A 21,522-nucleotide genomic window follows, 5' to 3' on the forward strand; every position below is an offset into this window, starting at 1 on the left:
CATCGTTATGAATCGAATCGTTGCAATTTGATGATATGTTCTTTTCTTTAATGCCTTTTCAACCATTTATCCATTTGATTCTCTTGTTAACAGTTGTTAAATAAATATCTCTATGTGAAATTAATTTGTTGGTTATCATAATTGATCTCTGCTTATTCATAACATCATCCATGCAATTCGGTTTTATGATATTGAATTATTGCGTATGACGAATGACTTTTCTTATTTAATATATTGCGGAATTGCAGATTGTCGCCGATCGGTATGTTCTTCAATCTCTAAACATATATTAATTTTTATTTTAATTACTCCGTATTACTTTTCTTTATAAATCAATAAACCAACTCATCCCCTTACGTTGCTTTCTTTCTTTACGGAATCAAAATTTCAATTTGACAGAAACGTAATTCGATATCATCGAACAAATAACCAAAATCAGAACTTTAACAAAAAAGACTATTGCTGCAAAACTATTTGGCGTTCTCAGTTCTTAATAATTCAATAACTTTATTTTTATAATTTGTTGTATTGGGTTTCGTTCATAATTTGATTTTGATTTGTGGGTTTTGTTTGTTAGGAATCAAAAGACTCGACTGGGAGATTTCGATTTCAATCGGCCATTATTTTACCTGATTGCTTATAAACAAAGATACTCCTTTTTTTTTTGTTGCTATGAATTATGATAACGCTGATTGAACACATCATCATATTGATTTGTATCACTGACTGGTATTGGTTATTGCATCTTGAATGTAGCCGATCATCCATTGAAATTTAATTATTTACAGTTAAAATTGTGATTTTGGTGCTTATATTCCCACAATATAATTAACAGTTCAATAATCATTCTCTCTTTCAATGGCCATAAAGCAAAGGTACTTATTATGCATTGTTGACCAATAATGGAGACTAATTGAAGTACTATTGACCATCATAGATGACAGATGGACATAAGTTTTGCTAATGAGCTTTACTCTGAGATCTGGGATGGGATGAAAAGGTTGATTGCCGGTTCCACCTATTACGCACTGATTTGGTAGGTACAAGCTAATGGTTTCTTGATATGACTATTTCAGTATGCGCTTTTACGAGGTACATTCCAAATATCAGTTTGGTCTACGTATTTTCTGCACCTAATCAAATAGTCGAATTAAATGTTACATGCTATATAGAAATATAGGTGTTCTGTTTTGCTTCTATATATTTGTATGTAGATTGTTATGTTACATATCTTACTATTTTTGTTATATTCCAGAGTTTTTCAGAATGATAGTTGTATATAGGTTGATATGTGCAATAAGTGTATTAGGCGTCACGTGAGTAATCTCGATATGCATGGATTGAGGCCGACATGCATGATTTCTACAAGAGATTTGTTATTAGATTTCTGAAAGTATGTAGGATCATCAATGGACCGTAGCTTTATTTGATACTTTTTTTCGCTGAACGGTACCTTTAGTATCGAAGAAAAGGTTTAAAATTTTTGGATCATTGTGTAAGTTTATATGTGTAAGGAATTCTAATGGGCCATGAATAGAGACTCTAAAATGTATGCATTGTTGTTGATAGTGACAGTGAATCAGTTGCAGTTGCAGTTGTTGTTGCAAGTGTTGAGTCTGTTGTAAGTTGTGGTGATCATTTATCTCAAGTGAGTGAAAAATCCACCTTATATGATTATGTTTTTATAGTACATCAATTTATTACTCGATTTATTGGTTATGTATAGTATATGCTATTATTTGCTAATCCTTCAAAGTGGTTTTTGCTAATGTTGCTAAAACTCTATCGTTAGTCATTGTTTTATTTGTATGTAAAGTATTACTTTGAAACTGGTGATTTTATTTTGACTACTCGCATTAAACTTATATTGATTGTTCATGCTCCTCACTGAGAAGAATTTCACTAACCCCCAATAATAAGTACCTTCATAGGGGTCGGTTGGTAAAAATTGGTTTTTTGAATTTAAAATTTCAAACTACGTAAGCATAACACAATATAAATATAAACGAACTATAAAAAATGGAGTAAATATTTATATATTTTTATTTATCTGTTTGATTTAAATAGTTGATGTTGCTTATGGTTACAAGAAAACTTTATAATGAAAGCTTACCATTTGTTCGTTTGCTTTCTATAATGAAAGTTTACTTGCTCTGTTTTTTGTTGTATGTGACTGCTATAAATCTTCTTTTGCAGTATATGTAGTTTTAATGTATCCGATCATTACAAATTAATGACTTCTGGAATTAAGTGCCATCCTAATATGACATATTTATTCGACCTGCCCATTTTATCATCTTTGTTAGCATTTTTCTAATATTTATTGTTTTGTGAAATAACCAGTAATTTTAGTTTGGAGATCTCAATTACAGATTATACATGGAAATAGATTTAGCTAGGGAAATGATCAAGGGGCAATATTGGATTGCATTTCAAGAGTTTGATCGGCTATGAATAGAATTAGAATACGGTGTAGTGTTTCAAGGGTGGAGATAAGGAAACATCGAATTCTCAAAGAAAAGATAAGAGTACATGAAACCTTATGTTCTACTTTATGACCACAATTCTTTTTAACAAATCCCGCAAATTCGCGGATCTTTTCCTGACGAAATGGATGTTAGCCTTTTTTACAATGTTAGACTATCAATTTATTGTTATATGTATTGTTTTTAGGTTCAAAAAACCTAACTTGAGTATAGGGATGGCAATGGATGTAGGGATGGCAAAAATACCCGTGCTCGATGGGTAAACCCGAAACCCGATATTATTGGTCCGGGTATCGTTCGAGTATACGGGTTTAGGGTCGGGTATGGGTATATGTTTACTTTTTTTCGCGGGTTCGGGTTCGGGTTTGGTTTTAAATAAAAACTCATATACCCGACCCGTATGCCCGACCCATATACCCGATTAGTTTATTCAATATATTACATTGAAAGTTACAAACAAATAATAACCTGGGCTTATATCCTACTAGCCAACTTCATAAGGCCCACCAAAATGGACAAAAAAAACATGCATACATTACATCCGAGTACAGACATGTAACTGAGATTAATCCTTGGATGCTACTATGAACAAGCTGCACAGCAAGATTCTTTAACATTTAATTCTTTAACATTTTAATCTCAGTTAGTAATGTAGTTTGTAAATTCTTTAACATTTAATTTAATTTGATTTGAATTAAATGGTTACCCGATTATCTGTGGGGAAATCCGTTACCCGACGGTTAATTAGTTAATGTTTACCAACCGGGTATGGTATCGGGTTTGGGAGTGAGTGTCTTAATCGGGTTTGGGTTTGGTATTGTCTATACCCGACCAAACCCGACCCGATGCCATCCATTATGGATGTTCCATCCATAGATATCCACCCGATCCGATCCATGTATAATGGATATAGATGATGTAAATAGACGATTAACGGATATGAATATGGATATGGATGTTCTAAATATTTCGTGGATCGGATATGGATGACAAATTATCATCCACGGATTATCCATTATCACCCGAAATACATCTATATATACATATATACGTACTAAAATATATGCATATACATCTACATATCGATATACATATACATATAACCTACAAAATTCTTAAATTCTTAACGATAATAAGGGTTGTAATAGTCACAATTATTAAATTGTTGCTAAAAATATTCAAAGTTACATATTTAGATTAGTTTAAACGTTTATTTGCTTATATTATAACGTATTTTGCTCAATTAAATTCACAATCGGCGATAAATTACAATCAAAATATGTGTAACAAATCAAGAACATAAAGATTAAATATTTGTATCTGTTATAATCTATATTAATTGATAAAATCGTCGTTGGATTAACATTTCATTTGATATCCAACAGATATTCATTAACCCGCTTAATCCATCGGATATGGACGGATGAACTGAAATTAAATGGATATGGATATGAATATGGATGAGCAAAAACTAAATGGATATGGATGTGGATATGACATCATCCGATCCATATCCGATTCATTGCTGTCCTACTTGAGTGTAAGTCATGTAATACTAATATTGCAATTGAATCAATTTATTATAAACCTAACAAATACTACACAAGATATAATGATTCATACAAGTCAATGGTGATTCATCCCTAAAAAAATTTCGCGAATTCGTGTGTCTATATAATGGGTCAATTCTTGTGACGCTCATGTTAATGAAATAGTTATATAATGTATCTATTTAGTATTTTCATCCATGATAAAAAAAATTCGTTTAATTTCAACTTTGTATGTACTTTTACTCATAAACATTTCTTATTACAAAACTTTGATGGTTAGATATGTTCAACGTATTATGAGGTATGTTATTGAATATATCACAACCCTTTGTAGTTTATTTAATATTGTTTGCTTTTTAATCAACCTAACAAATACTCTCTCAAATTCTATCATTTTAAAACCCGCGAAATCGCGGGTCTTTAACTAATTATACATAAGAGAGATATTTTCAACATGTTGGTGAGGTCGTTTGTGTAAGTTTTTACGTTTGGTTAAAGGTCGCTTTGGATTCATTTCTATCTCTTTAGATCAATTTTAATGTTGTTAAGATTTTTAGAAAAAAAAAAATATATTTTTATTGGCACATTCTCTTCCACGTAGGCTGGTGAAAAAATCACAAGTCTGTTTACCTCTTCCATCTAAAACCCTCCCAAACACAAATCCTGCAAATTTCTCTAGAAAACAATGAATTCATAAACCCTAGCCATTCATCATCATCATCATGACCTACTCTTCAGTTATCGTTCATAATTATATCCGATTATGTCTGAATCCACTCAGAACTACTGCTTCATTTCAGCTCCGCCGTCGTCTCCATCTAAGCCCTAAATTCATTCCGCCGCTAATTCTAGCTTCTTCATCTTCACGAGTTTCTTCTTCATCTTCAACCTCTTCCAATTACCGAATCAAGAGAACCGGAAATAATGACTCATACTCATTACCTTACTTGTTCCACCAAACTTTGCCCTACGGTCGTCACGCTTATGATGAATACGCTGCTTCTGAAGATGATTCTGACCGAGAACATTATCAATCCTCCTCCAATCTGGTTAGTATTGATATATTATAAGTATAATAAATATATTAGCCATTGACGCGCTATTTAGGTTACATGTTGTTAGCTTAATTAAGGATCTCTATTCATTATCTAGTACGTTTAGAACCATAACAACTATACATGCTACTTATTACACATTCATTTAAGTCATATAAATTGTTAAATTCACTTCATTTAACAGTTATATCTCCATTGAAGTGAATGTATGCATCTTTGATACATTTACGCATCTATGTATTTCTCGAGTTTCTTCAATAAATAATGATTTAAAACTTTGCCAAATACCTCAACAAAGATAAACAGACATAGAAGGTGCAAAATTTTTGACTCATGTTTTTGAATCTTAAAATTTAGCTGGTTTTTACAGTTCTTACTGAAGACTTATTTATTTTTTGATACCTCCTCGCTTATGCGTTAGAAGTATATCACCTAGTTGTATTAAATGGTTCTTGTGTAGGGAGCTTCAACTCTTGATAACATTGATGAGTGGCAATGGAAGCTAACTACATTAATGCGCAACAAAGATGAGCAAGAGTTAGTTTCACGGGAGAAAAAGGACAGAAGAGATTTTGATCAACTTTCAGCACTGGCTACTCGCATGGGGTTACATAGGTGACTTTCAGTGGCTAATTGATGTCTAACTACGTATTATCTAGTTGTATATGTCCACTAATAGTATTAATTTTTGCAGCCGTCAATATTCAAAAGTAATCGTCTTTAGTAAAGTTCCCTTGCCAAATTACAGACCAGATCTAGATGATAAACGCCCTCAAAGAGAGGTATCATTTCGTGTCCGTCTTACATTTTGCCATCATAAGATTATTAGTATTAATCATGATATACATTTGTATGTAATGATTTCTGCAACTTTAGTCTCTAAGAGCACTTCTAATATTGGAGCCTTTACCCGCAAATTGTGTACTGAATATTACTTAAAAGTCTTTTAACATGCGTATAATTGTAAAAGCACATACACTAATGCTTTAGTGGGATGGTCTGCACACATGAGTAGTGTCTATAGGGGATTTTTGTCCAAAGCATTTGGTTATGAATATTTTTTAATATATGTAGGTGGTCCTATCTTCAGAATTACATAGCCGAGTTGATTATCATCTCAAATCGTACCTTTCACGAAAGTCTGTTAGTAGAGGCGGTTATCCAGATAATGGTTCACCTACCTCAAGTACATCCACAAGTTTTGTTACCGAGGAAAGATTTCACGAGCAAGATGAGCCTATGAGGCGAAGTCCTGTTGCAGAGGGAATTCTTAGGCGGAAAAGTTTGCAGTTGCGCAATATCCAACAAGATTGGCAGGTTTTTATTCATCTTATTTGAAGTACTGTTACAGTGGGGTTGGGTTGGCTTGAAACATGTTCTGTGCTATTTATTTAAACTCTTATATACACATGATTTGTTAAGTCTGAATACAAAAATCAATTTATTGGAAATATAATAATATATTATCGACGAAAAATGATACAAGTACTTTCACTCATTCAAAGTTTATAAATTGTGCAACTTTTGAAGCATTTGGACTGTTTCCTCTTTGACTATTTGTACCTGTTTGACCTGTTATGGATCAAGCATAATCCCAATTTTCATTTATGTATAAATGGATTGATATGGCTGCCTGTAATTTTTATGCTCTCTGCTAAACTTTTGTGGCTATCTAAAGGTGTTTATCCTTGTATACGCTATCCTGTGTTCACGATTGCATTACTTCACGCAATTTGCATGAATATGTTTTAGTATATAAAGGGACCATCTGTTACTGTTTAAGCTGGTTAATGCTCTCCCTCTCGGGTAAACCCCGAACAGGGAAAACCTCATCACTTTTATATAAAGGGACCAAGTCAGATAATGTTGACATCTTCATGCCTATCTTTAGGAATCTGCCGAAGGCCAAAAAATGCAAGAACTACGCAGGAGTCTACCTGCATATAAAGAGAAAGAAGCATTGTTAAATGCTATTTCTAGAAATCAGGTGCGTGTTGAATTCATATTAAAACTTCTGTTGGAATTTTAAATATCATGTATGCTACGTTTAACAACTAATATGGGCCATCTAACATTTATGCCATCCTATGACGGACAAATCATTCGTAAGAGTCAACTATTTTTTAAAGCACTGATTTGTCATATTTCAAAGGAGTTTAAAACAACAAAATCTTTCATAGATGGAGCATCTAGAAGCTTCCTAGAAGCTCTAAAATCTTTTTCTAAAACTTTTATATGTGGTTGAGCTTTTTGAAGTATCGTGTTGAGAATATTCTTTAATAATGCTGTAAGGTATTATTGTTGTAGAATATAAACTCTCAGAAGATAAACACACAATTTCACAATTTTGGGAAATTATGATAATCCATCTCTCAAGTCTTGAATCTATCTATGGTCTAAACTGTTTTGGCAGGTAATAGTGGTGTCTGGTGAAACAGGTTGTGGTAAAACCACTCAACTGCCTCAGTATATCTTAGAGTCAGAAATTGAAGCTGCTCGTGGAGCTCAATGCAGTATTATCTGTACCCAGCCGAGACGAATATCTGCTATGTCAGTCGCTGAGAGGGTTGCTGCGGAACGAGGGGAAAAACTTGGAGATTCGGTAACTTCTATTTCAACTTTCAAAATATTTTGAAAGTTTTGTCTGAATAGTACTGGCAGAGGTGGCAAATAGGTAGGTCAATTGGGTGTTGAACAGGTAAAAAAGGGCAGATTTCGAATGGGTCAACATGTGATTATCTAGTTCTAAAATGTGATTATAACTTGATAATTACATTTAATGAGTACATAATTACATTTGATTATCATGTTTTATTTTGTGATTATCACGATTATCATAAAGTAGCACCAGTGAAAAAAACTTTGAGAAGAAAATTTGTTTTTCTCTATACATTCTCAATAGCTTCTGAGAGTTATTATTTATATAAGAAGCTTCGAAAAATGAAAAATAAGCTTGTTTTAGATATATAGAGAGGGTTTTTGAAAGTCATTGTCACCTTTTGAGCCTTACCCCGGCTATGTATATGTATATATTTGCACTTCATTGACACTATATGTATAGTCTATTGAATATGGCTAATTTTTCTGTTTATAAGGTGTCTAGGAGGTTGTATGCATGTTCAAAATAGGCTTCCGTCGACTGTTGACAAAATAGACCTGTTCCATATTTAACCAAACTTCTGATTTGGCCTGTCTGACCCTATATAGAAGAAAAGTAACCACAGTCTATCCCTTCACCAGTAATTAGATAAAAGCACCACCTCCACATAGTAACATGTTTTTGTTTTGATCTTTTTAACTTCTTCTAAAGGTTGGGTATAAAGTTCGGCTTGAAGGAGTTAAAGGAAGGGATACTCGTCTGCTATTTTGTACTACTGGCATTTTGCTAAGGCGATTACTACTTGACAGGAGCTTGCAAGGTGTAAGTCATGTTATTGTTGATGAGATCCATGAACGAGGGATGAATGAAGGTAATTTGAAGAAACTTCCAATGGTTTTAATTATATTTCTTGCTTGATAATTATTTACTTTGTGGCAGATTTTTTACTTATTGTTCTAAAGGAGCTACTTCCTCGCCGACCAGAGCTAAAGTTAATTTTGATGAGTGCAACTTTAAATGCCGAGCTTTTCTCATCCTACTTTGGTGGGGCTCCAATGATTCATATTCCTGTAAGTTTCTTCTATTAAGTTGAGAGTACATTTTATTCCATTTTGCCTGTTCGAGTGGGACCTCTGTCTCGTCTCCTTCAAGATATGCTAGCATATGCTTAGATAAAATGTTTTATCTCTGATTTTTGGTCATTCATCAGTTTTTGATTGGCTGTTTCAATAGTCGCAGGGAAGTAGAATTAGATATTAATATATTTTGTACCCTATTTTTAGGCAAAATCAAATGTAGTTATTCGGATAATCGTTAACCCCTATTTTAATATGATTGCTGTTTGTCACCTCTTATATGGCATTATGGCCGTATGCCCTTATAGGTAAAGGAATACAGTGTCATATTATAAGCTCAAGTGATTTTACAGTATGTATATGTGAGGGTACTTTGTTTATTTTTGGTCAATGTCTATCAACTTTCTTTTGAACACTAATAACTCCGAAAGTATTGAAACAACAGATTATGTCGTTATTAGAACTTTTAACGATTGAAGCACACCCAACCACTGTCTCATGCAGCCTGTTTGTGACTGCTGATTATCCAATTCTCGTTATTGAAGATGACATAATAACTTTAAACACGCCCCCTCCCCCCTAGATTATGTTTCTTTCAATATTCACCCCTCTATACGGTGAGTGCTGGTTATATGTATACTTTGTTGGTGTTGTGAATATAATTATGCCCGTTCCTTACTAGTGTTTTTTGTTGCAGGGTTTCACTTATCCAGTACGGAGCTTTTTTCTTGAGAATATTTTAGATTTGACTGGATACAGATTGTCAACATATAATCAAATTGATAATTATGGCCAAGAGAAAAGTTGGAAAATGCAGAAACAAACTCTCCGTAAAAGAAAAACTCAAATTGCTTCAGCTGCAGAGGTATGACTACGAATCTCTACCTTATTTTCTCCAGATTCCTTTATTATAACTAAAAAGAAATAAAATTGTGTTGAAACAGGATGCCCTTGAATCTGCTGATTTGAGAGATTTTAATCCGAGGACTAGGGATTCCCTATCATGTTGGAACCCCGATTCAATTGGATTCAATCTTATTGATAATGTTCTTTGTCATATATGTAGAAAAGAAAGGCCAGGGGCTGTTTTGGTATTTATGACTGGCTGGGATGATATTAATTCTCTAAAGGATCAACTCCAATCTCATCCGCTATTGGGAGATCCAACCAAAGTTTTGCTGCTTGCATGTCATGGTTCTATGGATAGCTCTGAACAGGTAATATTGTGGAAAGTTTATTTATTTAACATTATTTCTTTATCTTTTACTATACATCGCTTGGTCTTTAAGGAACACTATGTCTAAAGTTTAGTTATTGTAGTGATACTGTCAGACGTTTGATGTTGGTAATTTTGCGTGGTTACGGAAAGTTTTATACACTGTTCAGGAAATATTACTCGTATTATTGATAGCAATCTCAGCCTTTTTATATGCGAATTTGGTTGAATGCTTTAACTAAAAAAATAGATACAAATGAAACAGGTCTAATGGGTTGGACGGGTCAAATTGCGTACTCCATTTGAACCCAAAGCCACTTTAAGCTGTTACCCACCCGCCAATTTTGCTACCATTATTTGGAATATTACGTTCTTACTGCCCATTGTTATTTTTTTTTATTTAACTTGAGTTGTTATTTGTTGCGAGTACTCCTAAGAAATATGTCATTACGATTCCATCTAAGAATTTTGAGGTACATCCGATGAGTTTACATTGTGTGAGGTATATCAAACAAACATATAAACATCTATGAGACGTGTAAGCTTATCTATAAGTCAGTTAACAGTAAAAATACTTTTTTGCATTGCCACAAAATGCAAAGTGTTTTCTAACTGAGTATTAACATAGGCATAAATATATTGAGATGGACACCCATTAAATAGAAGCTCTGTGTTTTTTCTAGTAATAATAATAGATAATAATAATTCCTCCATTTATTTAGTCTGAATTCAAATGATGTTGTCATAAAGGTGATGGATGTCTGATGTGTCTTTTTCTTTCGTGGCTTAAACAGAAATTAATATTCAATAAACCTGAAGATGGTATCAGAAAAATAGTTCTGGCCACCAACATGGCCGAGACAAGCATCACCATCAATGATGTCGTGTTTGTTGTTGACTGTGGAAAAGCTAAAGAGACATCGTATGATGCTCTCAACAATACTCCATGTTTGCTTCCAGCTTGGATCTCAAAGGCATCTGCTCATCAAGTAAGTCTACTGTGACTTCAAATAAAAGAAAAATGATTGTCATATCCAACCTGTCTATTTTGACTTGCTTATAATTTATGTTGGTTTGGTTTCTTTATTTTTGAGCTAATAAACTTTTCCTCAACTGTTGTAGAGGAGAGGAAGAGCAGGTCGTGTGCAACCAGGTGAATGCTACCATTTGTATCCCAAATCTGTATACGAGTCTTTTGCTGAATATCAACTGCCGGAATTGTTGAGGACACCCTTACAATCTTTATGTCTTCAAATTAAGAGTTTACAACTTGGTAGTATTTCTGAGTTCCTATCAAGGGCCTTGCAGCCACCAGAGCCTTTATCAGTAAGTTGAACAGAAACTCATTTCACAAACAAAATGTTATCTTGCCAATATCGGCTTTCTTGAATGGTCTTTTATTCTCCACACAATGCCCAAATTTTGCCACATTTCAGGTTCAGAATGCTGTTGAATATTTAAAAGTAATTGGGGCTCTAGATGACAAAGAAAATCTTACAGTGCTAGGTATTTTACACATTGGTTTCAATTTGTTTCGTTTTCTGTAATATATACATAGATATAGATATAGATATAGATATATATGTATGTAGGGTTAAGTTCAAATGAGAACCAAAAGAATTGCGAGGACTACGAGAACCAACAAATTATATGGATTTTATACATGTAAACGCAACAAAGTACATATGAATGTAATTTAATAGCTTTATTTACTGTTTTTTCTTAAAAACTCAACTGAACCAACTATTTTTGCAGGTCGTAAATTGTCTGTGCTTCCAGTTGAGCCCAAACTTGGTAAGATGTTGATATTAGGGGCGATTTTCAACTGCCTCGATCCAATAATGACTGTTGTTGCTGGTTTAAGTGCCCGAGATCCATTTTTGATGCCGTTTGACAAAAAGGATGTAAGTACCATATGGTTATTCTCAAATGAGCTTTACCTGTCAGAATGGTGTTGAATTTTTTAATCCTGCACTACACGTTTTAATTCTGCACTACATGGAAACCAACATGCACGATCAATATTTTGTCTTGTTCATTTTTAATTCAAAAAACATGTCACCACTGTTGCAATTAGTTTAGTTATTGATTGTGCCTTCAACCTTTTTATATGTAAGAAGTTGCACTCCCTCCTTTTAATTAAACAAGCATACTTACATATATAGTAGGTGGTAAAATAAATGGGTTGGGTTGACCACAACAACAACAATGGTACCCAACCCTATTGATAAGAGGGTATATGGAGGACAGTCATACTCCACCTGACTGTAGGGAGACTTCTTCTAGAAAAACCTCCGGAGGTTGACCAGAACCATTTATTTCTATATTTTTTTGAAATTATCTGGATGTGATTTAAATAACTATATACTATAACAACGATTTTTTTTTTTTTTTTTTTTTTTTTTTTTTTTTTTTATAACTTTTTAATCAAACGAATTGGAAGTTATATACACACTTTAGGCGACTTTCAACCTGTTTGGGCTTTTCCTTTTTTAGCTACTTTTCTATCTTTTTTATGCATTCAACTTATTAAGTTTTCTCTCGCAAATATATGGATAATTATCAGCTTTCACTCATGATATCAGCTTAAACATTAAGTACATGTTTTACGTCCTAAGTATAAGTTTCGTTGAGTTTTCTCTCTGATTTCTTGACTTGTATAGCTTGCTGAGTCAGCAAAAGCTCAGTTCTCCGGACGTGATAACAGTGACCACCTTGCTCTTCTTCGTGCTTATGATGGTTGGAAAGCTGCCGATAGAAATCAATCAGGTCACGATTACTGCTGGAGAAATTTCCTTTCCTCACAAACGCTGAGAGCAATTGACTCTCTTAGGAAGCAATTCTATTTTTTGCTTAGGGACGGTGGTTTAGTTGACAATATGGATAAATGTAATACTTGGAGCCATGATGAACATCTTATCCGAGCCATCATCTGCTCAGGGCTCTTCCCGGGCATTTGCTCTGTTGTGGTAAGTATGATGTATCTGCTCTCTTTACAAGATAGTATGCATTACTGAAAAGAGTCTGGGCAACTTTTGACCTATTTTATTGGTCCCTGCTATTTGGAGATATATGGTTGCAAACATTAGTCATAAGCTGCTTCTCAACTCATGGGTGTATATATCTGATGATGAAAACATATATTGTCTTTTTTGGCAGAACAAAAAGACATCTGTATCATTGAAAACAATGGAAGATGGTCCTGTATTGCTCTATTCGGTAAGCCTATTTTGTTGTTTTGACGTCTACAAAGGCCCAACCTGTTTATTCCAAATTATGCCACTTTATTTTAATTCATATGTATCTTTGTTATCTTTGCACATAGAATTCAGTCAATTCTCAAGAACCAACAATCCCATATCCATGGCTGGTCTTCAATGAAAAGGTGAAAGTGAATTCTGTCTTTTTGAGGGATTCAACTGCTGTGTCAGATTCTGTGGTTCTTTTATTCGGAGGAAACGTTACCAGAGGCGGTCTGGTAATAAATTCTTCCTTTCTTATTAAATGTATAAATAAAAAATAATATACTTTCTTGTATTTACTTTGAAGTTGCTGAAATGCAAGAATTTATTTATTTATTTTTTTTTTTTTTTTTCTGTTATAGGATGGGCACTTGAAAATGTTAGGGGGTTATTTGGAGTTCTTCATGAAACCTGGCTTGGCAGGCACGTATCTTGCTTTAAAGAGAGAGCTTGATGAACTCATCCAGATGAAGGTAAGCAAGCATGATTTTATTTAACTTTTTTTTTTTTTTTTTTTTTTTTTTAAATTGTTAATGATCACAATTCACAACATGGTTCCAATATTTATGATATATCTGTCACCTTGTTTTGCGTGATAAATTAGCAGTGTTTGGGATTCAGATGTGGGTTTACAAACAGATTATGTGATATTGTAGAAAATTTGAATCAAATGAATAGTGGTAGTTATAGCCATCGGCACTGATGGAGATGGCGTTTGGTATTTGAAGTTGTGATTTCTATGATAAGTTTTTCAAGTTGGAAATTTTGTGTCCGGAATGGTGATTTTTCATCTAAATTATAACAGTTCACTTTATATATATCGAGAAATAACTAGAGTAAATAGATACATATATTTTCTTTTGAATAATCAGTCTTGTTGCAGCTGGTATAAAAAGGATTATCCAAAATTATAAACCCTAAATAATCATATAATCGGACTTAGAATCACTAAAAAGCTGATTTTTGTGACTTGAATTCTGCTTATACAAATAAACGTTGCTCTTCTCACATGCATTAACGTATAACACTAATTCCATTGTGCATGTGGAATGATGAGATATGGTTACCAGAATTTATGTGTGTTTCTTTTTTCGCTATTACAGCTTCTGAATCCCAAAATAGACATAGGCAACGAGACCGAGCTCCTGGAGTCTCTAAAACTATTAGTATCTGGGGACCGATGTGAGGGTAGATTTGTTTATGGCCGTAAAGCTTCACCCCCAGTTTCAAAGAACTCTGGGAAGATAGCAGCAGATAATAAGGGAACATCTTCAATAAATAACAGTTTAGCTGAAAATGACAATTCAAAGAATCACTTACAAACATTACTTCTTAGAGCGGGTCATCAACCACCTTCCTACAAGACATCTCAGCTGAAAAACAATAAGTTTCGGTCAACTGTGGTCTTCAATGGTTTAGATTTTGTTGGCCAGCCTTGTGGTAGTAAAAAACTTGCAGAAAAAAGTGCTGCATCTGAGGCTCTTCAGTGGTTAACAGGTGAGTCCCAAACATCGCAAAAGGCAATTGATAATATCTCCGCCATTTTGAAGAAGAGCAAAAAGAAGAATCGAGTTCGTTAAGCCTTCCCATCATAAAGTCAATGTTATCAGCTAGAGGTGACAATTTCAAAATATCCTTCTTATGAATTAGTTAGTTTGGGTGGTATTTAACTCACATGGGTCAAATGAATATAACTTAAAGAGAATGAGTTGCATGGGTCAAGCAGGTTGAAAGTCCCCCAGTATAGTTTTAAAGCTTACAAAGTTATTTTTATCCAAGTATATAATGAATTAATAATATGTTTTTCTTAATCATGATCAACATTGTAATTATTCTATACGTTTTTGTTTTCCTTCTGAATACTAGATCATAAAGTTTTTTGCAGGTCATCCTAACATGACCCACCTGTTTCAAACAACAGAAAAAGATCCTTGTTTTAGCCCGAACTCATTTGACCCTTCATTTGACCTCCTTTGGGGAGGTCAGGAGTTCGACCCTGTTGGCTACATATTAACCCACGATTTCATCCCTGCCATGAAGTTCCACCCATGACACCTTTTCCACATCGCGTTTTTTTTGTTGGGGAGGGGGGGGGGGGGGGGGGGGGGGTGGGGGTGGGGTGGTTTTACCGTCAATGCCCCGTATGGGATTGGTGCGGGTTTCCTCCTGGGCACGCAGTTGGGGGGCGGGTATAACTGTGTAGGAGATGAACGCGTGGGTGGTTAAGGGGATCCTAACAGCTGTCCAAAAAAAAAAAATTAGTCCACCTTCATTCCCACCTCTAATACAACAACAACGTTACCCAATCCTGCCAAAACAGGGTATGGGGATTCCCACAATATAAAACATTTTGTTTGTTTCTATGCAGCATAATGCGGGAGTTATACGAATAATCCAACATCTCCTTTTTGTTCTCGCTTTGAAGAAGTGAACAACTAGAAAGAAGATAAACACGTGCCTGCACCAATTGAAGGAATTCAAAGTGCCGTGCAGGTGATACTGACATATTTATTTCATATGTGCACTTCTTTTCTGCATTTGTTTAGGTTTTGCGTGAAGAGGGGTTAGGAATATAGTCTATTACATTATACTTTAATATAGTACAGTAGTCACAAGCAATTGGTGCTAATTTATACCAAGCCTGGCTGTATCCAGATGGGCATTGACATGTAGAAATTGATTTCAGCTACATTTGTATTCTTTTGTTATTGTTATATTTCGTGTATGAAGACGTGCTGTGAACATGATTTAAACACTAACAGGCATCCTGGGAACTGTAATTATGAAATTATCATTGCGAGTAATCCGAACATATGATAGTTTATTACTTTCTTCTGACTAGTGTTGATTGGTGTTCTTTATGTTAAGCACCATTGAAATTTACTTGTTGAGTTTAATTTCTGGAAGGGTTTAGAATCTCTGTAACATATTCAAATATGATTGGTGAAAAAGGAGTATGAGATTCTATAACACCGTGACACGAACAATTTTTGAATGTCCCAAACTGCATTTTGCAATAAACATTTAGTGACTGGGTCCTGCGGGCTCATCTCTAAGTTAACATTACAAACTTCAATTATAAAATGATGTTGAATAAACAATTGAGGTTTTCCCTCTCTTATGCTAATGAAGAAGCTCAAAGGCTTTAGACAATGTCTCTTTAAACCTAACAACATCAATCTTTACATTTTGTTTGTCCATATAAATTGATTTGTAAGCTTCCCAACCTTTCTTTTGAATCGTATACGGATCCATGAACGCTTCATGATTACGCGGATATTGTTCTATCAAAGTGCTTTCCCCTTCGCTTATCTTATACTCCAAATACTTCAATCCCATTCCCTTTGAAGGCTCTCCAAAACAAGTGTTTGCTATCCAATCCATTTTCCCCAATGGAACCACTTGTATAAACACACTGTTTTCAGGCAGAAAAACTATATTGGTTAGCCCTGCCCCATGAACTGCCATCATCACATCAACCGAGTTTACAAGCCTTGAAATATTCGTCAAATTCGCATTCATCTCACTCACAATCACCTTGAATCCAATGTCTTGGGCTACACGAACCACATCCTTCACATTTGTAACAACTTGTTTCTTGTCTTGAAACTATCAACAGTCGAGGCCGTTTACTAGAGGTATTTGTCATATTTATGGCGGTAGATCGCTTTAATGAATAGGAACTCCTCAAGAATTTAGAAAAATCCTTCATTGGATTCATGTTTAGCTCTTTTTGGTCATCTTTTTTAAGACCTACTATCATACTTGGAAAGCAATGTACCTCAATTTCATTATCAATGTCAATAATTTCGTACCTTGATAATTTGGACAATATATCTCGAAATTTACTTGTCCATTGAGAATGATCATTGGACACTAGGAACTTCACTTCGCCATTGAATTCTCGAGACGTAGCATACAAAGGAATTATGACATCTGTGAAGGCATGATAGTAATTCCCGCCAAAACCACCAACCGAAAAAACTATGGCTGCTACCTTGTGAGTTTGACTACATTTAGGCAATGTTTCCGCTTGTTCTTCTATTGATTTTATCGTGAAAGTTGTAATACTTTTCATAGTGGCTTCATCTTCTTCCGCTTGTTCTTCTATTGATTTTATCGTGAAAGTTGTAATACTTTTCATAGCGGCTTCATCTTCTTTATGTGCATAAGGCTTTAACGTCCATGTAGCGTTTGTGAAGTTGGAAGTTGACACGAAAATGGTTGAGAATTTGCCTTGAATCCTCACATCTCCGCTCATCTTACAAATATCTGATCTTCTGAATCTGTCGCAAATGGGCCCTGTTTCCTTAGTTTCAAAATCTGCTAAAAAAACAACCAACCAGTGCACCGTATCAACACACAGCTCATTAAGAGTTATTTGTGATCATGGAAGCAGAATTGAACATGCGATACAATATGTATAGAGTTACGTACTTACAAACATATAAAGGGCCAAAGTAAGGCTTAAATACGCTACACAAGTACCATGTGACTACAAAACAACCAACCAGTGCACCGTATCCGTATCTTCTCTTGTCATGTTGATTAAAGCTTCGAGCAAAAATATCGCTCTGTTTCATGTTTTGGTCTTATTTGTAAGCATGCCAAACGTACAAGCTACGAAAGCTATATACAGCTTAGTGACCTACAATTCTACAAAGCAGAATAATGGGGATGTCTTTCTGAAGGATTGGTTCCCACGATTTCAATATATTTAGTAGTTGATGTTAAAATACAATGCAAATTTGGAATAATATGGAATTTGTAAATATGTATGGAAAAATATCTAGATATTAATATGTATAAGAAAATATCTAGATATTAATATGTAAAAAGAAATATCTAGATATTTATATGTAGAAAAATCTAGATATTTGTAGGTAAGAAATATCTAGATATTTATCCATGGAAATATCTAGTGTGTAGAAACTTCCATGGACAAGTATAAATATGGGTGAGGAGTTTCATTTGTAATCAAGTTGTGAAAAGAGTGAGTTGAGAAGTAGAGAAGAAGTAAGAAGTGAGAAGAGTGTGAGTAGAGAAGAAAAGCTTGTAAGTAATATTGTAATTGTATTTTGTATTAATAAAAGTGTTCTTTGTTAAGTTTCCCGGTTAAGCCTTAGTTTGTGTTTAAGTTCTTAGTGCACTTGTGTTGTATCTATTATATGGTCGGCTCTGCCGCCTAAGTGATACATGGTCGGTTATACCGCCTAAATGATATATGGTCGACACTGTCGCCTAAGTATTATTATGCACTAAGGATTTATAAAATTAAAGGCTAACCAACGTCAAAGTGTTGGTGTAGTGAGTCTAGTATAGTCTAGATCCTCTATAGTGGGTGTGTTGGGCTCGTCGAAGCTTCCAACAATTGGTATCAGAGCCAGGTTCGTTCGGGACCATTTCTAGTGGAGAAAATCGGTAAACGTTTGACGTTTACATCGGCTTGTTTTCACCAAGGCTCTAAGGAAGATTCTGTCGGAGCACAGTTAGGAACTGTGAAAGCTCATCGGTCAGGGACCAAGCTTATTGGACGTTGGACGTCATGATGGCAGATCTCGCAAGTACGAGCAGTGGAATCAAGAGTCTCAATAACCACAACTATGGTTATTGGCGGACTTGCATAGAATCCTACCTACAAGGACAGGATTTATGGGAAATAGTTGCTGGCAGTGACACAACGCCTCCACCGAAAGAAAATGCTGAAGCCTTGAGAAAATGGAACATCAAGGCCGGGAAGGCTTTATTTATATTGAAGACTACAATCGAGGAGGATCTATTGGAGCACATCCGTGACGAGAAAACACCAAAGGCAGCTTGGGAAACTTTTGAAAAATTATTTTCAAAGAAGAATGAAGCACGCCTCCAGCTCTTGGAAAATGAGCTCGCGGGTATCTCACAAGGAAGTCTGTCTATTTCTCAGTATTTCACCAAGGCGAAATCAATTTGCCGTGAGATATCTCAACTTGCTCCTGAAGAGAAAGTGAGTGATGCAAGGATGAAGAGAATTATCATCCACGGCTTAAGATCCGAGTATAATGGATTTATAGCCGCTGTGAGAGGATGGCCTACTCAACCATCATTAATAGAGCTGGAGAATCTATTGGCAAATCAAGAGGCATTAGCCAAGCAGATGAATGAAGTAACCGTAAAAGACGGAGAAGATGCACTCTTCACCAATAAAAAGAAAGCAACATCTCGAAGACAAGCGGCGATGAAAGAAAGTAAGACATATGGGTGGAAGGGTCACCCAAAATTAAAAGGCAACGCTTCAGGGGGAGCTCAACAAGGAAGAAGAGATCATCGCTAACAATACGGGGAAAATGATAAGAGAAAGAATGGTGAATGCTTCAATTGTGGCAAGAAGGGTCATTTTGCTCGAGATTGTAGATTCCCCAGAAGGCGAACTTTCGAAGGAAATGTGTCCGCTGCAAGAGATGAGAAGAAAGAGGTCACATTCGAAGCATCCATTAATGAGGAAACATGGGATGCAGAAGCTGGACTCTCTGTTGAAGCTGACATAGATGATCAAGCTCTTACAACAACTTTAAAGTCAAAAATAAACTACAAAGATGATTGGATCATCGATTCTGGGTGCTCAAATCATATGACCAACGATGGGACAAAGCTACAAGAAATGGAGGATTACAAAGGAAAGAGAGTCGTGTTGACAGCCAACAATTCAAGGTTGTCTATTTCTCACATTGGAAAGACAATAATTCCAAATGAAGGCGACTCTCAAAAGCTCCAACTCTAAAAGGTGTATCTTATCCCTGGCCTAAAGAAGAATTTACTGTCAGTACCACAATTGACAGCAGAAGGGAACTATGTGCTCTTTGGACCACAAGATGTGTCCGTATTCAAGAGAGTAAAGGTGGTTGGCAATCCAGTTATGCATGGAAGAAGAATAGAATCGGTCTATGTATTATCTGCTGAAACAGCTTATGTGGATAAGACTCGAAAGAATGAGACGGCTGATCTGTGGCATGAACGTCTTGGGCATGTGGGATACAATAAGTTAAAGGAGATGATGGTGAAACGCATAGTAAATGGGCTTCCTCAAATTGATATCCGAACAGATACAATATGTGCTGGATGTCAATTTGGTAAAGCTCACCAATTGCCATTCAAGGAGTCAGCGCATCAGTCCAAGACACCACTAGAGCTCATACACTCAGATGTCTTCGGCCCAGTGAAACAAACATCACTTGGAGGAATGAAGTATATGGTGACATTCATTGATGACTTCTCAAGGTATGTGTGGGTTTACTTCATGAAGGAGAAGTCAGAGACTTTTCTGAAGTTTAAAGAGTTCAAGAACAAGGTAGAAAGTGAGCTCAATACTAAGATTCGATGCTTACGCACAGATAATGGAGGAGAATATTTATCAACCGAGTTCAATATCTATCTTGAGAAGCACAAGATCAGAAGGCAATTAACTTGCCCTAATACTCCACAACAGAATGGAGTGGCAGAACGTAAGAATCGCCATCTTGCTGAAACCTGTCGAAGTATGCTTCATGGTAAGAATGTACCAGGAAGATTTTGGGCCGAATGTATGAGGACGGCTTCATACGTGATTAACAGACTCCCACAAACAAAGTTGGGATATATTTCACCATATGAAAGATTATGGAAGATCAAGCCAACCGTCAACCATCTCAAGGTTTTTGGATGTGTATGCTACGTCTTCGTACCAGATCATCTACGAAGCAAATTTGATAAGAAGGCAATTCGATGCATTTTTGTCGGTTATGACGAATCAAGAAAAGGATGGAGATGTTGTGATCCATATACCGGAAAGTGCCATACTTCAAGAAATGTGGTATTTGATGAAGCTTCTTCATGGTGGTCACCTCAAAAGATAGAGCTTCCAGAATCTCATGGATTAGAAGAAGTTCCAAAAGAGAAAGAAGAACATAAAGAGCACATATCGGATCCAATTAAAGAAGGAGATGGATCGTACTATAAGGAAACGAGTTCATGGAAAACTGGGGTACATCAATCTACATCCGAAGAGGTTCGTCCAAGCCAAATGGATGCCGAGGAGCATGTGCAAGAATTACGGAGATCAACAAGGCCGAGGCAACCTAATCCGAGGTATGCTAATGCTGCTCATGTGGATGAATCAATACCTATTGAGCCTTCTACTTATGAAGAAGCAGCACAAAGTCGAGAGTGGCAGAAAGCGATGGAAGAAGAAATTAATGCACTAAAAGAAAACCAGACATGGAGTTTAGTTCCAAAGTCAAAAGATATAAAACCAATATCTTGTAAATGGGTTTACAAGGTGAAGAC

At 35.3% G+C, this 21,522-nt stretch overlaps 1 protein-coding gene and 1 pseudogene across 1 annotated transcript; one reads left to right on the forward strand and one right to left on the reverse strand.

The window, feature by feature from the left end:
• Positions 1-4,608: 4,608 nt before the first annotated feature.
• Positions 4,609-16,029, forward strand: LOC139844924 (DExH-box ATP-dependent RNA helicase DExH3). Its single transcript, XM_071835146.1, has 20 exons — positions 4,609-5,085; positions 5,552-5,706; positions 5,786-5,873; positions 6,166-6,408; positions 6,983-7,078; positions 7,505-7,693; positions 8,402-8,561; positions 8,630-8,760; positions 9,464-9,631; positions 9,711-9,983; positions 10,777-10,971; positions 11,105-11,308; positions 11,419-11,488; positions 11,738-11,886; positions 12,646-12,951; positions 13,142-13,201; positions 13,308-13,460; positions 13,587-13,697; positions 14,328-14,840; positions 15,593-16,029. Exons 1-19 carry the CDS (start codon positions 4,759-4,761, stop codon positions 14,802-14,804), a joined length of 3,555 nt encoding a protein of 1,184 aa, XP_071691247.1. The 5' UTR covers positions 4,609-4,758; the 3' UTR covers positions 14,805-14,840; positions 15,593-16,029.
• Positions 16,030-16,347: 318 nt separating this feature from the next.
• Positions 16,348-17,807, reverse strand: LOC139841746 (alpha-1,3-arabinosyltransferase XAT2-like; annotated as a pseudogene).
• Between the last annotated feature and the right edge of the window lie 3,715 nt (positions 17,808-21,522).

The sequence above is a fragment of the Rutidosis leptorrhynchoides genome, chromosome 4 (assembly GCF_046630445.1).
Source record: "Rutidosis leptorrhynchoides isolate AG116_Rl617_1_P2 chromosome 4, CSIRO_AGI_Rlap_v1, whole genome shotgun sequence".
Taxonomy (NCBI): domain Eukaryota; kingdom Viridiplantae; phylum Streptophyta; class Magnoliopsida; order Asterales; family Asteraceae; genus Rutidosis; species Rutidosis leptorrhynchoides.

What these genes read in the sequence shown, in the direction of transcription:
- LOC139844924 (XM_071835146.1), top strand. Translation starts at nt 4,759, where the DNA reads ATGACCTACTCTTCAGTTATCGTTCATAATTATATCCGATTATGTCTG. An exon ending in ATAAACGCCCTCAAAGAGAG is followed by an intron (nt 5,874 to 6,165) that starts GTATCATTTCGT and finishes TAATATATGTAG; the next exon opens with GTGGTCCTATCTTCAGAATT. An exon ending in ATATCCAACAAGATTGGCAG is followed by an intron (nt 6,409 to 6,982) that starts GTTTTTATTCAT and finishes GCCTATCTTTAG; the next exon opens with GAATCTGCCGAAGGCCAAAA.